The sequence below is a fragment of the Gymnodraco acuticeps genome, unplaced genomic scaffold (assembly GCF_902827175.1).
Source record: "Gymnodraco acuticeps unplaced genomic scaffold, fGymAcu1.1, whole genome shotgun sequence".
Taxonomy (NCBI): Eukaryota; Metazoa; Chordata; class Actinopteri; order Perciformes; family Bathydraconidae; genus Gymnodraco; species Gymnodraco acuticeps.
Genome location: NW_022990508.1, coordinates 247,102 through 262,983, shown reverse-complemented (window position 1 = coordinate 262,983; position 15,882 = coordinate 247,102). Strand labels below are relative to the sequence as shown.

General features: G+C 41.1%; 1 protein-coding gene across 1 annotated transcript in view; it reads right to left on the bottom strand.

Moving 5' to 3' along the window:
* Window positions 1-2,361: 2,361 nt before the first annotated feature.
* LOC117553119 (zinc finger protein 79-like) overlaps window positions 2,362-15,882 on the bottom strand; it is a 51,326-nt gene continuing 37,805 nt past the window's right edge. Inside the window, exons 2-4 of the mRNA XM_034226917.1 lie at window positions 3,665-3,784; window positions 3,455-3,569; window positions 2,362-2,835 (exon numbers count right to left, since the gene is read on the bottom strand). Of these exons, the coding sequence (XP_034082808.1) occupies window positions 2,715-2,835; window positions 3,455-3,569; window positions 3,665-3,784 (356 nt within the window). The 3' untranslated portion in view covers window positions 2,362-2,714. The remainder of the gene's footprint in view (window positions 2,836-3,454; window positions 3,570-3,664; window positions 3,785-15,882) is intronic.

Here is a 15,882-nt window from a genome sequence, read left to right as displayed (position 1 = left end):
AGTGAATTACCTAAAAAAAAAATCAGTAACTGAGTAAATGTACGTAGTTACTACTGCTTTAGGATATAAACAGATGTTATGAAATTGTTCAGTAGCCTAGGTGTCATGAAGTGGACGTGATATCTATTTATAAATGGGGAAGAAGACTAAGAGGGAAGAAGCCCGTCACATACACTTTGTTTGTGTTTTTATACCTTTAACTTTCTTGAAACTAAGGCAAAGCACATTTCAGCATCAAAGAGTACAAGTTATTTTCTCTAGACAAAATGTCAACAAAAACCATTGCACAGTTTTAAGAATAATATATTTAAATCAAAAAGCTTCTTAAGATAAGCACAAAATAAAATGTCCACAAAGGGAAACAGCATGTGGGACGTTCAATCCTTAAGAAGAGGGCACTATGTTGATTTAAAATGGTCTAATGGGTGCCAAAAAACAAACAAAATGTATTCAACAGCAGAAGAAAGCTTTCTGCAGCATCAGTGTTAAATCTCAGGAGCTGCAGCGCTCTCTAGTGGACAGTTGTGACACCAGAGAGAAAAATGGCAGTACATAGCTGCATGGAAATTACCTTGAAAATAGAAATATAACATATCTATAAATGCTGAGAGACACCAGTCCTAAACATATCATTTCTGGAGACAATGCTTTAATTACAGTTACAGTTTTTGTCTCACCTGGCTGCGTGTAGAGCAGTGGTTCTCAAACTTTTTCTGTCAGGCCCCCCCTTTGGAGAAAAAAAAAAGTCGGGCCCCCCCAACACAAATAGTCAGGCTCAGTAGCTCAGGTAGCTTGACGTTTCATAGAGGGTGCTCAAACATTTAGGGTTTCCCATTAATGTACCGGTCGCTACAGTGGAATTTTCTACTGCAACATTCCCCACGCATATACACAGTGTACCCGCGACTGTTACAATGAAGGCTCGATAATCAGCTTAGCAGGGGTAAAGTGCTATTTTTATAGGTGGTGTGTGGACCTCACATAGGGGGGTCCGGGGGCAAGCTCCCCCGGGAAGATTTCATTTTTAAATATTGAAGTTAAATGCATCAATCTGGTGCACTTTGAGAGCAAAATGAAGAGATCTATGGATACATCTCTCAACACGTAATAATACTGTACTGCATCATATTATTTTCGAATCAATAATTTTAAAAATTATGATTTTTTTTTTTTTTTTAAATCTTTTTTTTTTTAACCATTTTTCCTCCTGGTCTCTCGCGCCCCCCCTGGCATGCCTCTGCGCCCCCCTGGGGGGGGCGCGCCCCCCACTTTGAGAACCACTGGTGTAGAGCGTCTCACCTGGCTGCGTGTAGAGCGTCTCACCTGGCTGCGAGCAGAGCGTCTCACCTGGCTGCGAGCAGAGCGTCTCACCTGGCTGAGAGCAGAGCGTCTCACCTGGTTGCGAGCAGAGCGTCTCACCTGGCTGCGAGCAGAGCATCTCACCTGGCTGCGAGCAGAGCGTCTCACCTGGCTGCGAGCAGAGCGTCTCACCTGGCAGTGATTTTACTCATCCGCATCACGGAGCATGGAAAGTGAGGGGCAGGGCTGCCTCTCCTCCGCCGACGTGGAAAGGAGGTTTTTGCTGATATATAGGCTTAGTTTGTCGGAGGACATCTTACTTCTTCCTTCTCTCTGTCTATACGTATACTCTCATGTTCCGATTAACCCAGCTTCCCCAAATTTCTTTCTTTTTGGTGTCTATATACGCCGGGATCCGGAGTCGTGGATGATCCTGTTGCTGCGGTCCTGTGTCCTGGATCGCGAGCCCTGGATGTTGAGTCATGGCTGTGCCTGTTGCTGTGGTCCTGGATCATAAGTCCTGGATGGATATCCTCGTGGATTCATCTTCCTATTATACACAAATGCATTTCCAAACATTTGGACTACCTATGTTGCAAATGTATTATCTTTTCAATTTACACACGGGTATCTATTGCACGTATGTCCGTCCTGGGAGAGGAATCCCTCCTCTGTTGCTCTCCCTGAGGTTTCTCCCATTTTTCCCTTTAAACTGGTTTTCTAACGGAAGTTTTTTCCTTGTACGATGTGATATTCTGTACAAACTGTGTAGTCCACTGAGACAAATGTAACATTTGTGATATTGGGGCTATATAAATAAACATTGATTGATTGATTGATTGATTTTATGAAATGATGAATGGCACCAAAAACACAGGAAAAACAGAAACAACTCACATATAAATGCACGTGGCGAATGGCAAAGGTGAATTCAGTCTGAATAAACACGACATTTAGATATAATAGAACAAATATAAAAAACATCTATGTATAAATATAAACAATCACGACAGAGAAACTTAAAATCTGTGGAGGAGGAGGGGGGGTGGTAGGTAAGGTAACAATACAGTACAGTGAGTGTTGAGAGCAGTGCATTAAAACTGAAAAACACACATTAATAGGTATATAGAGGATATGCAGGTAGACATGTCTATCTGACCAACATTTTTAATACAAGTCGTCCATAACGGAAATGTTTAACAGTGCAGGAACTCACAAACACTGGACTCCCAAACCAAATGACGTGGAATGAACAAAAGCTGAAGTTTTTTGTCGTTTTTCTTTTTTCTCTGATGTGTTTTTCGCTCACACACAAATCACTGCCAGTGTCCCGGGTCAGCAGGGGGTCCTCGGGGTGCTACCCTCCTCTCTCTTCTCCCCCTCAGGGTGAGCCACAGTGGGTGAGGGGGGGGTGTCTAAGCCATGACGTCCTCCAGCGCCGGCAGGAAACCCTTCTCCGTCAGGTAAGCCTTCAGGGAGTTGAAGATGTGGAGCTGCTGGTCGATGCGCAGAGCCAGGAGCTGCTGGATCACCTTGCTGGGGATATAATAGAACACATATAAAAAACATCTATGTATAAATATAAACAATCACGACAGAGAAACTTAAAATCTGTGGAGGAGGAGGGGGGGTAACAATACAGTACAGTGAATGTTGAGAGCAGTGCATTCAAACTGAAAAACACACATTAATAGGTAGGCTATATAGAGGATATGCAGGTAGACATGTCTATCTGACGAACAGTGTTATTACAAGTCGTCTATAACGGATTTTTTTTTTTTTATTTTTTTTTTTCTCTGATGTGTTTCTCGCTCACACATTATTAATTTAATTTGATATATACTATTTGGTATGTTCTTTCCCACTATGACTATGTATGTCATTAAGTATGGTATTCCTGTCATGCTATGTTTTTCTTTATTATTTCTTGTTGGCTGTTCTGTTTGTCTTCTATGTTGAAAAAGAGAAGCATGATTTCCACCCCAATGAAGTCTGTACTATTGCTTACACTTGTATGCTTTTTCTCAATGAAAATATTTGAAACTAAAAATATGAACATGATACATTTGATGGCTCCTTTTCTGAGGGTTCGAGCTGGAACCACGTGCTTTATCTGCTTTGAGTTCATTTATGTAAAGTGCTGGAGCTTGACTACATAGCATTTTGGTTCCGGGTCCCGTTCCGACTCAAGTTCCGGCCCACGCAGCTATGGTTCCGACTCCCGTTCCGGCTCCAGTTCCGGCTCCCCGGCCTACTCCAGCCCCTCGTGTCTATGCGTATAATATAAATGGAGCAAAGACAACATACATTAAAAGGGATAGTTGGAGTGTTTTGAAGTAAAAAAAAACGTGTCAGAAATCCTTACTTTGATCTTGAAGGCTCTCTCGAAGCCGCTGGCAAAGAATCCTCCAAAGGGTCCCATGATGGAGGCGAAGGAGGAGAGAGCGATGCTGTGGATCTGGAACGGATACAGACGCACCGTGGTCTGAGACAAGGAACATGTGTTTATTGTTCTTTCTTGTTTATTTACAACTTTATTATGAGTTATTTCCCAGACTAATACACCCTTCCGCTGGCTTTTAACCGACATAGGCCATCAAACACTGTAATATCCTTCTCTATGTGAACATAGAGCCTGGATTATGACCAAAAATCACGGATTGATGAGTCGTGTACGCTGAGTTGATCTTATCCGCTTCAAAAATGTTGTCTTAGATGATTGCTTTCCCTTTGATTTAACAGGCACTGATTTTTCTGCTTGAATATTTCTGGTTGTGAAAAAAAAAGGCAAGGTGACACAGAGAAATATTTCTGGCTGTGAAAGACTTGAGCTGTGTTTATAATTGTTTAAAACTGCAGTCTATCTTACAGTCGTCTCGTTAAAAAATGCACTTGCAGTGTGGTATAAAAGGCGAAATAAATAAATAAAATGGAAAGCGTTAAATGTGTGCAGCGGGCGATACCATCGCCACAACTTTAAATACCATCGTCACAACTTTAAATATGTTATCATGTTTATGCGCAAATGAAGAATTCTCACTGGTTCAGAACCTTTTTCCTTAAGTGAGTTTTTTTTAATGGGAATTTCACTTTATATTAAATACATAACAATAACAGTGCAGAACATCTAATACACTTGTGAATCCAGAACAATACAACTGCAGGAGTATGAATAAAGCAAGATGTTTGCTTGCATTGAGCAGATTTGGGCAGAATCCAGCAGTGTGGATCGTGCTGTTCATCCCATGTAATCTATATGTAAAGAAAAAAATCTAAATATTTTAAGATAAACGCTGTGAAACAATCTCAATAATTGGCAGCAAAAATGTAAGGTTTTGTTAATTGGAATAAAAGGATACATGTTGAGATAGGAAGTTATAATATCTTAAGAGAGGAGCTTGAATATTAAAAGATAAAAAATACAAACTCTTTTGTCTCCTTCCTGTCTTTCGACTGGTTCTTTCTTGGCTTCATACTGGCTATCTTCTAGCTCTATTCAGGTTTTTTTTCTAGCTCTATCGCTGATAATTTTCAGAACCTGAAGGCTCTATACCAGGGTATATGCAGGAATCCTGCAGTCAAATTGAATACCTTTTAACACCTTTTTTAAGACCCTTTTCATACATTTTAAGACTTCATCGCCACTTCGAGTTCTAACTGGTTACATTGGCGACACACTTTACCTCACATTTACTATATACAGTATTGATTGTCCTTCCTCCTTATCTTCCAACCATTTGGACGCAAATTTGCATTTCCCCATAACGATGTTGTGTAACAACCGGCGTAAACGTACCTTTGCGCGCTATCAAGCAGCAGTCAGTGAGCGTGCGATGTCCTGTTCAGATGAAGAATACAACACTTTTGTTTTTGCTCCCATTTTTCATGAGATGAACTCAAAGATCTAAAACATTTTCTATATACACAAAATAACAATTTATCTCAAATATTGTTCGCAAATCTGTAATAGTGAGCACTTCTCCTTTGCCGAGATAATCCATCCCACCTCACAGGTGTGGCATATCAAGATGCTGATTAGACAGCATGATTATTGCACAGGTGTGCCTTAGAATGGCCACAATAAAAGGTCACTCTAAAATGCAAAAATATTTTAGATCTTTGAGTTCAGCTCATGAAAAATGGGAGCAAAAACAAAAGTGTTGCATTTATATTTTTGTTCAGTGTACAAAGAATCACACTATACACCTACGCAATGATTACAGTCAGGCAAACTTTAGAATACAACCTCTTTGGACAATTTAAATACTTATTGAAAACAAGCTACAAAATGTAATACCTTGGAAAATGCCGTTTAATACTTTTTAACAGTGGCGAACCGTGGCTATCACAACTGGACCTTCTGTAGACTGATTATACATATGTATTATACTCTTATAAGATGTATGTAGATAGTATAAGAAATGTGCAGAATATGACAGTTTAATGGTGGAGGTACACACATATCGATAGATGTCTTGTAATGCACTGTTGAAGAACCTGCGACCCAAGTTTTTCATCTCCGACCTTGTCAGGTATTGAACAATGAATAAATAAAGAACACAGAATTATTAAATATAAAACACAGAATTTGTGTGATTATACTTGTAGGAGCCATGATCACTATTGATTGGTTGGCTTGGGTCACATGGGTATGGGTGGCACTCATTATAATACTGTTCACCTGTGTGAGGTGTGGGTGTGTGGAAGAGAGGGTGACACAGGGCTGTTGTACTTTTTTGTTGACCGCAAGATTTACTATTGCTTTGATTATTATAACAATGTAGGCCTATATGTCTGATCACCGAGTTTTTTGTGATTAAATTACAATACTATGAAACAGAGCTTTTGATCTCAGCAAGTACTTTTTTTAGCGTGTCATATACTTCAAACAGGCCCGGCCTCAGCGACTTTGTTTCCTGCTGTCGCTACATTTTGTCAACAAAAAAACAACAAGGCATGAATGTCACAGCTTTTATTATGTTGTTTTAATTGTTTTTAAATTGTTTTTTTATTGTTTTTATTGTTTTTGTTGTTTTGTTTCACCCTTTTTAATTTTGTAGCACTTTGAGTTTTGTTTACGCAAATGAAAAGTGCGCTTATAAATAAAATATATTATTATTATTAACAAGCACACAAGACGTAAGGCGATCATCTTCAAACAGCGCATGGATTAAGGATCTATTGGATGAGAATGGAGATATGGAAATAATTCACGGAGGTAAGCACTGGCTGTTAATAGAGACTGCAGTTTTGGAAGCATTCAACGCGGATCACAGCCAGGTAAGCCTTACCGCTGCGCTGAATGTGCACATATTCACTGCTGTGTATCTCCGTATAACTCCGCTCTGTCGCATGGAAGTTGTGCTGCTCTGTTGATGTGGAAATGTGGAAATGTGATTCTTTGAAGGAATTTTCTTCCGATCTTTGAGTGTGTTATAATCAAACGGATGCACTGAGGAAGCTTGAATAATCAAACGGAGAAAATTAGTCAAATAAATGTTGACGTTGAAGGTGTTGAAATGGACTATGGGAAAAGAGAGCGCACACTCACTGCGAAGGCATTGGTAAATCACATCGAAAAACTAAAACGGGAACGTAAAACCAGTGTGAACAAAATAAAAGCACTCATACTAGAAATAAAAGCACACATGAGAGAAAGGGAAAATGCCTCACGTGTGCAAACTCATTTAGAGAAATTATTTCAACTGGGTGAAAAAGCCATTATTTCACATGAAATGTTGATTCCTTTACCCCCAGAGGATGAACTGAAGAAACAAAAGGAATGGTTTGCCAGTATCTTGGAATACAGTGAAAGCTTTCAGAGGGACATTAAACAGTGGTTAAAGGAGCCACAAAAGGATTCTGCCACAATAACTGCTGCTGTGCTGGATATTCCAACAACAGATGACATGCAAGAGGATGTACAACCTAGTGACAGTGTCAAACGTGGAAATCGGAAGAAGAGCAACCCGATCACAAAATTCTGCTTTGGGAAAAAAAGTCTGCAAATTCTACTGCTTCGTCTGCATGCCTTAAAACAGAGGCTGACTTGGCAGCTTTAATGGCAAGAAATAAACTATTAAAGGACAAACATGAACTGGAGGAAGAGGAGGAACAAATTAGGAGCAAACTACAGATGGAGGAGGATATTGCAGCACACATTGCTAAATTAGATGTGTTGCAAACACGAAGCATCCTAAGTGGGAAAAGTTCAAAGACAAGGCATTCGGATGGAATGAACTCTTATATTGAACAAAGAAACATTAAACCACAAGTCCTCTACACTGCCAAGGACAATATAAATACTTCACAAATGTTGCTAAACCAAAGGGAGGCTAGCAATGACTACTTGGATCCAACAACACAGCCTAATAAGAACATTTCACCTTGGTTCCTTTCCTCAGAGCCAGTATCCCATAAAAAATCCACTTTGAAAACACAAATGAATTATGGAGATAGCTTGAACGCAAGTGAAGATCAAAACAACATACTGGGCATTATGAGAAAACAAAATGAAATAACTAGGGCCGGGACTTTAACGCGTTAATTAAGATGAATTAATTACACAAAAATTAACGCGTTAAAAAAATTAACGCATTTTAATCGCACTTATTTTTGCACCGCGGAACGTTTCTCACTGGATGAGTTTCAGGCGTACCGATTATACTGGAGCACCAACTAACGTTCATGACTTCAGACAACAACAAACCACAGTGAACAACAGTGGTTGTTTTAAAAAACGGACGGATGGAAGCGTCGATAAGAGCACGGTTGTGTGCAAATTATGCAAAAAGGAATTCGCATATCACCGCAGCACATCAAGCCTCAAGTATCACCTCAATGCAAAACATATAGCAGCTAGCGTGGAAGCTAGCGTGGACGTTAGCCTCTTTTATCGCGTTCACACCAAAAAGAGCAGGTACTAAAATTAGTTCATGAGAACCTTTTTACCCCCACGAAAGTCCCTGCTAGAGAGCAGAGAGCTGCAAGAGAGCAGGGACTTTCGTACGGCTCTCTTGTGAGAAAAGAGCTATATTTCTGATTGGCTGGGCGGATTGCAAACCACGCCCCGTAAAACTCCCAAAAAGTTTTGTGAATTTTATTATCCTCGCATTAGCATTATTAGCATTAGCCCAGCGCAGAAACGCAGAGAGACTAATTTATGGCAACACAAAATAAAACATGGGAGCGGTGGAGATGAGGAGTTGTCGGCGTTCTGGCGATTTACTCGGAAGGCTGCTGGGAGTCCCAGCAGCTTCTACTGAAGCCAGTCCCCAACTCCGGGGACTTCCGGCCGGGGACTTTGGGCGGCAGTATACGCCGTGAAGTGGTTTGCGGCCTGCCAGTAAACCCAAAGCAGAAGAAGAAGTGACGTCAGCGGCTTCATTTGCCTAATCCTCCCCCAGGTTCAAAGAGTTCTCATGAACTAAATTCTCATGAACCTTTGTGGGAAAAGTACTGCGGTGTGAATGCGCCTAATGGTATACTAAAATCCATGTGAAAAAAATTGCTTCTCACTGTTCTCAGGTCAAATATGTATATGTGATTAAAAATGCGATTAATTTCGATTAATTAATTACAAAGCCTCTAATTAATTAGATTAATTTTTTTAATCGAGTCCCGGCCCTAGAAATAACCACACTGTTAATACAACAGCAGTAGTAGTAATGATGCCGCTTTCGTCTCATTAGTATGCATAAAAAGTGACAAGTGGACACGCCCCCAATGATGCAAATGAGCTAAGTCCCGCCTCCCATTGTTCGAGATCCTTTGATGTGGGGGTGAGGGGTCATCACACGTAGGGGTGAAATGCCCCCCCTGTGTAGCGCCTTTGTTCGAGATCCTTTTGATGTGTGTTATGTGAAAAGCCCCCTGGCTAGCGCCTTTGTTGTCTAATTCTTTGATGTGTTGATTAAGTCTCTTTGAAGTTGTATTGTATGGCCTCCCCTCAGAGCCCTTTGTAGTCTAATTATTTGATGTGTTGATTAAGGCAGACTCTTTGAAGTTATGATGTCTAATCTAATTATGATGTCTAATCTAATTAGCCTTTGGTGTTTGCCCTTTGATGTGAGGTGTTATAACAGGCCGGTGTGACTTCACACTGGTGTGCTATAAACATTTGATGTTAATCTAGGTGTCTCTTTGAACTTATGTGTGAGACTGTCTACCCAGCCCCCCTCCCAGCCTCTCCCCCCTTTTCTACCCCCTTCCTGGGGCTATGACGCAGGCAGATAGTGGGGGGTGGAATTAGGTAGAAATATGCTCAAAACTAAATAAAAGACAGTCATTTCCATTTACCAAGTCACTTTTCAAAAAAGAAAAATGGCAAGAGACGCCTCGAATGGGGTTTAATCAGCCTGTGACAACTTACCGCCATCCGTCCGTAGCGTCAGTCAAGAAACGAATGCATGCAGCAGTGCGGGGGTCAGACTCCTATAGCCTGTGCACAAACTTATCTCGTGCCCTCTTTTGGTCATGTGCGCGTTCATGTGTGTTGGAGGAGGGGCTCTGTGAAGAAGTGGCAGATTTTCCCCCCGGTTTGACTGCAAAAGACTCTCACTTTTTTACAGAGGGCTCCGCCTACCACTCAACATAACAAGCCCTGCCTTTCCTCACCAGATCATTTAAAAATGAGAACACCTCAAGGACATTTTGTGAGCAGCAACCATGGATCAGGGGAAAAACAACTCTCTCACCGCGAGCTGCAGCCTGGAGCAAACGCCTGTAGGACCTCCATCCTCTCCAACAATCTGGACATCAGATCTCGACAGCTATATGGCTGATATTGATATTACGGGGTGGCTGGATATGCCTCAACCTCCATCTACTCCATCCGAGTCTCCATGGGAATCAACAGCAGTAGGCATTGATGTGCCATGCTTTCCTTGTGCTCCCGAGGGTGATGCTAAAGAACGTGCTTGGACATCGTCATTCCTGAATACGGTAAAATCAGTTGTAGTTCATCTGTTGGACAGAGTCATGTACCTTTACAGAAAGGAACATTTTTACGGATGTCAAGTCGATCACCCAAGTCAGATACAGCACGAGTGTTTATTTCCGACCAAAGAATACTATCTGGATCGAAACTATGATGAAGTGGTAAAGAGACTGTGGACCGTTCGTTTCATTCCAGCCATTCGGGACGCTCTACACCAGGGCCACCTTCATGTGTCGGAGAGGAGAGTCTTTGGAGCCACCGAGGCGATTCTGCACAATCTCAGAAACACCAGACTCTTTGAGGCTAAAATGAAGAAGCTTTACGAACAGCTTATGGAGAACGACGAGACCCATCTCAAGATTATAAAAGCAGCTTGGGCCTTTTGGCAGCATTAGGAAGAGTTTTTTTATTTGTTTATACTTTTTCGTTAAAGTATGTTTTATTTTTATCTGTTTTTTTATTTTTATTTTACTTCTTTTTAACATGTTTTTTCTATACATGTGTGACATATCAATAAAACGCTTTGTAAGAAAAACTGTTGTACTCATTACCTCATTGGGCTGTAACAGGGAACATGTCTGAGAAACGTGTTATGCATAAGGTGTATTACACTCCTTCTAATCCAGGGAGTTTAGGAGGTGTGGATAAACTCCATAGAGCTGTACAGAATGAAATGGGTAAACAAGTAAATGTAGAGAAAGTCAGAGAATATTTATCTGAGCAGGATGCATATACTTTACATAAGCCTGCTCGGGTGCATTTTGTAAGAAACAGAGTTTTCGTACTCAGGCCGCTACAACAATTTCAAGCAGATCTCTGCGATATGCAGTCGCTGTCCGAATATAATGATGGTTTTAATTATTTGTTAACAGTCGTAGATGTATTTTCGAAAAAAGCCTATGCTCAAGCATTAAAGAAGAAGACGGGTATTGAGGTTACCAAAGCCTTTGATACAATTTTAACACACAGTGAGATTCCTAAAAAGATACAAACAGATGCGGGGATAGAATTCTTTAACAAAGTGTTTCAAAACTTATTGAAGAAACGAGGTATAGCACATTATGCAACCGCCAGTGATATGAAGGCATGTGTGGTAGAGAGATTTAACCGTACGCTGAAAACTAAAATGTGGAGGTATTTTACAGCTAAAAACACTCAGATATATAGACGTCTTACCTGAACTAATTGAAAGTTACAATAATAGTTATCACCGAAGTATTAAGATGACACCATTGCAAGTGACTAAGGAAAATGCGGCTCAAGTGTTCCGGAACCTGTATAACCCTTCCAGCCTTCGTAAAAAAGCTGTTGCCAAAATGAACTTTAAGGAGGGGGAGCTTGTAAGGATATCCAAATTGAGAGGGGTATTTGATAAAAAATATGAGCAGAGTTATACGGACGAGTTATTTACGGTGTCTGAAGGCGTACCTCGACAGCCACCTGTATACAAACTCAAAGATTATGATGGAGAAGAGATCAAGGGGACTTTTTATGAGAAAGAGTTACAAAAAGTGAAGATATCCAAGGACAAGGCTTTTCAAGTCGAGAAAATTCTAAAAAGGCGGGTGGTGAGAGGGAAAAAACAAATGTTCGTATCTTGGCATAATTGGCCCGAAAAATTCAACAGCTGGGTTGATGCAGGGGAAATCAAAGATGTATAAAAGCAAACAGAATCAACGCTCAGTCCTTCATTACAGCCATGGAGATAAATGAAGGGTTCTACATTACGCTGCCGTCCAATGCCAGCCTTGATGTATTTCAAAACAATACAAGCTCTAGTTATCAGGTGAACCTGGCCCAGCCTTTACACTTGGATGGTTCGTGGCAAGTCGCCATGACAGAAATGTCATACCCGCACACCTGGCCACAATATACCTTTGGAAGTAGCCTGTTTTGAATGGATAAAGAAACCAAAACTCCCCGACATATCTAACAAGTTAAAGCTTCATCTGTTTAGAGCTGGTTACTATAGTAGCATAACTCAGCTCATGGAGGAACTAGAGTCCTGCTTCAGAAAAATTGACTCTGATGTCAGTTTGTACTATAGTCCAATTCACAGGAAAATTGAATTTCTAGGAGGGGGCCTATATCGTTTCCGCTTTCCAAAACCCGTCGCTTATATGCTTGGAATAAAACCAGACCAGTGGCTCAAATTTGATGATAAATCAGCAGTCTACCCAGCGGATATAAATGCAGGCGCAACTCATCTATACTGCTATAGTAATGTGGTCAGTCACCAGCGGGTAGGTGACGCTTTTGCTCCTCTCTTGAGAACCGTAGATATAAGAGGAACATTCGGCGATACCGTAACTCAGTATTTTAATCCTGCGTATTACTTACCGGTAACAAAAACGCACATCGAGAATATACAGATAGAGATACAAAATGATCAGAACAAACCAGTAAAGTTCACCTACGGGAAGAGTGTAGTGAAACTTCATTTCAGACCTTCAAAAGCAGGGCAATCTTTTACAAAACGATGATTCATCACGACCCCCAACGTTTTGAGAGTCACTATGAAAATCAAGCGGGAGGATCCCTGCCGGGTTTTTATGGTGCCCCAGTGATGTACGGGCGAGGCATTGGCTCTATATTTTCGAGATTATTTCGTTTTGTCGCACCCCTGGTGAGAAAAGGGTTCGCCATAGCTAAACTTCATCTGAAATCGGCGGCCAAAAATATTGCATCAGATGTTATCAGTAAGGCTGTCCATAAATTTGGCCGCCAGTCAGACGCCGGATCTCAAGAAGGAGTAGGTGGTCTGATGGTTCTGGCAAGAAGGGCCAGGAAGAGACCTCCAGGCAAACGGGTTCCGGTAGGTGTTAAAAAAGGAAAGCACTCAGTCAAAAGAAAATCATTAGGGAAAAAACACCCTCGGAGAAGGAACGCATTGGGGAGAGATATATTTTAGAGTGTTAAATATGGCTCTTTTACATCACAAATCTGCTGAATGCAGCATGGCAGAGCTGGATTTATTTTCTGCCCCCATGACGCAGCTTTCTATCGATGAAAAACACTACACAGAGGTCCTTCCGTTGTCTGCCATTACGGAGGACGGACCCATTGAATTTTTTATTCCCGGGGACGGGGATAAATACCTAGATATGAATGACACCTTGATGCATCTCAGGATCAAAATAACCAACGCCGATGGGACTAATCTGGTAGCTGATGCCCCTGTGGCCCTGGTTAATTATCCTCTGAATACCATTTTTAGTCAATGCGACGTTATTCTAGGGGACAGGCTAATTTCTCAATCCAGTTCGACTCATCCTTACAGAGCTATGATTGAAACGCTATTGAATTACTCTGATTCTACTTTAAAAACTCAGTTCACTGCCGGCTTATTTTATAAAGACACTGCGGGGGCTATGGACTCTGCCAATGGACCAAACAAGGGTCTAGTAAAGAGAGCTATATTCACAGCATAATCTCGAGAGCTTCATCTGATGGGGGCCCTACACACAGATATATGTTTCAGCGAGAGGCTTCTCCTGTAGATGTGAGAATCAAACTCACTAGATCTAACGATGCCTTTACGCTCATGTGTGCAAATGACTCTACATACCGTATACAAATACTGGGGGCTTCACTTTTTATCAAGAAGGCCACCATCTCACCTGGCGTGCGTTTAGGTCATGCTGCGGCTCTGATGAGAGGTAACGCCCTCTACCCTTTATCTCGGGTAAACATCAAAACCTATAGTATCCCTGTGAATTCCAGAATATGTAACCAAGAAAATCTCTTTCTGGGTAATATGCCTAAATACATAGTATTGGGTATGGTAAATCACGAAGCCTTCACCGGAAGGAGAGAGCTTTCACCTTTTAATTTCCTTCATAATGATATGGAATATCTGGCTCTATGTCAGGATGGCAGACAAGTACCGGCCAAAGCATTCCAACCTCAATTTAACCGAGGGTCGTCAGTCAGAGAGTTTTACAACATGTTCACTGCTACAGGGAGACACATGAAAGACTTACCTCTGAGTATTGACAGAGATGATTTCGAACAAGGATACTCACTATTCGTGTTTAATCTAACTGCTGCTGAAGATGCGGACGCACTGTCTCCCATTACAAGCGGTAGTTTAAGACTGGAAATGAGGTTCAGAGTACCACTACCCCAGACGACCACTTTAATCGTGTATTCTTGTTTTGATTCGATTCTGGAGATTAATTCAAAACGTCAAGTGTTGGTAGATTATTACTAAGAAGACTACAATATGAATAATCATCAATTGGACAGTCTCCTGCGTCACATGGTGGGGGACTCTTTCGGTGGGGTGTGGGGCGGGCCTCAGATCAGCTACCCCGAGTAAAACAATTATTTAGATGCCCTGTATACATGATTGTAAACACCCACCCCTCCCACATGCCCGGAGAACACTGGCTAGCAGTGACTTTAGAGGAAGAGGAAAGGGGTTGGAACTTTTTTTGATTCTTTCGGATTTCCTCCCGATTTTAGTCATTACCCGAAAAGCATCCTACATTTTCTAGAAAAACAATGTAAAACTATTTTATACCATAACCGGCAACTTCAGAATGTCATGTCTACAGCATGTGGTCAGCACTGTGTTTTTTATCTATGCAAAAGAGCGTCTGGGTTGTCTTACGAAAATGTGTTATCTCTGTATCAAGATGATGTGATAAAATATGATGCTGCTGTAACGAATTTTGTGAAAAAATACCAACGGTGTGAGAGACGTCATAAAGACACTCATTTTAACCACAGTGTTTGTTCTCTACAAATGTTTAAAGATTGTTATAAAATGTAGAAAATAAAAAGGTCTGAAGACAAAATGTATTCAGGTGACTGTCTATATTAGGAAAATAAAATATAATACAACTTTAGGGGGTAAAATATAACCAGCTAGGACTTAATATTCTGTCCTTCCTTATCCTTTTCTTCTTAAGCAGGGCACTCGGAGGTTCTCCCTCCTCTGCGGTGTCTGGGGTCCCTGCCACCCCCCATCGGAGGGTCGTAGGAGATGATTTATTATTTCTTCTTCTTTTTTTGGGTATATTTTCTCCATTTGGCTTGCACTCTTTGATTATGCGATATTGTTCACGAGCGTGCAGGTTTTGAAAAGCTGATAAAGGAATGTTGAGCTCATTCAGACTATTTAAAAAACCCCACCAGCCTTTAGGTTCCCGGGCATTTGTTTTATACGAACAGGATAAATGTTTAAATAAATCTAACATGTGTGAACCTTTTACAGCTGTCCCCTTTTCTACAAATTCCCCCGCTGGTGTCCATCCAGCTTTACTCGTGATTAATTTACTCATAATGTACTCGGCATTCTTGCGGCTGCGCATAGGGAGATTATGAAGTACCTCGTTCTTTATTTTATCATCGGACGTGCCATCCTTTTCTTCTCCTTTTACCAACCCTGTGTCTTCGGGTAGAGTTAAAGTAATATGTCGTTCCTCATTCCCGTCTTGTTTGAGTAAGGTGAGATATCTCTGTAACAAGGTATTGTATTTTCTTATTTTTTCATAAGGGGGTAATCCTGTTTCGTTTAACACTGCTCTCATTTTTTCATCCAGAACATCTTCGGCAGTGCGTCTCATTGTTTCCTTACTATGGGGGTTAGTTACACCAGTCTGATTGAGCTGATTAAACTGGTGAGATGATAACAAAAA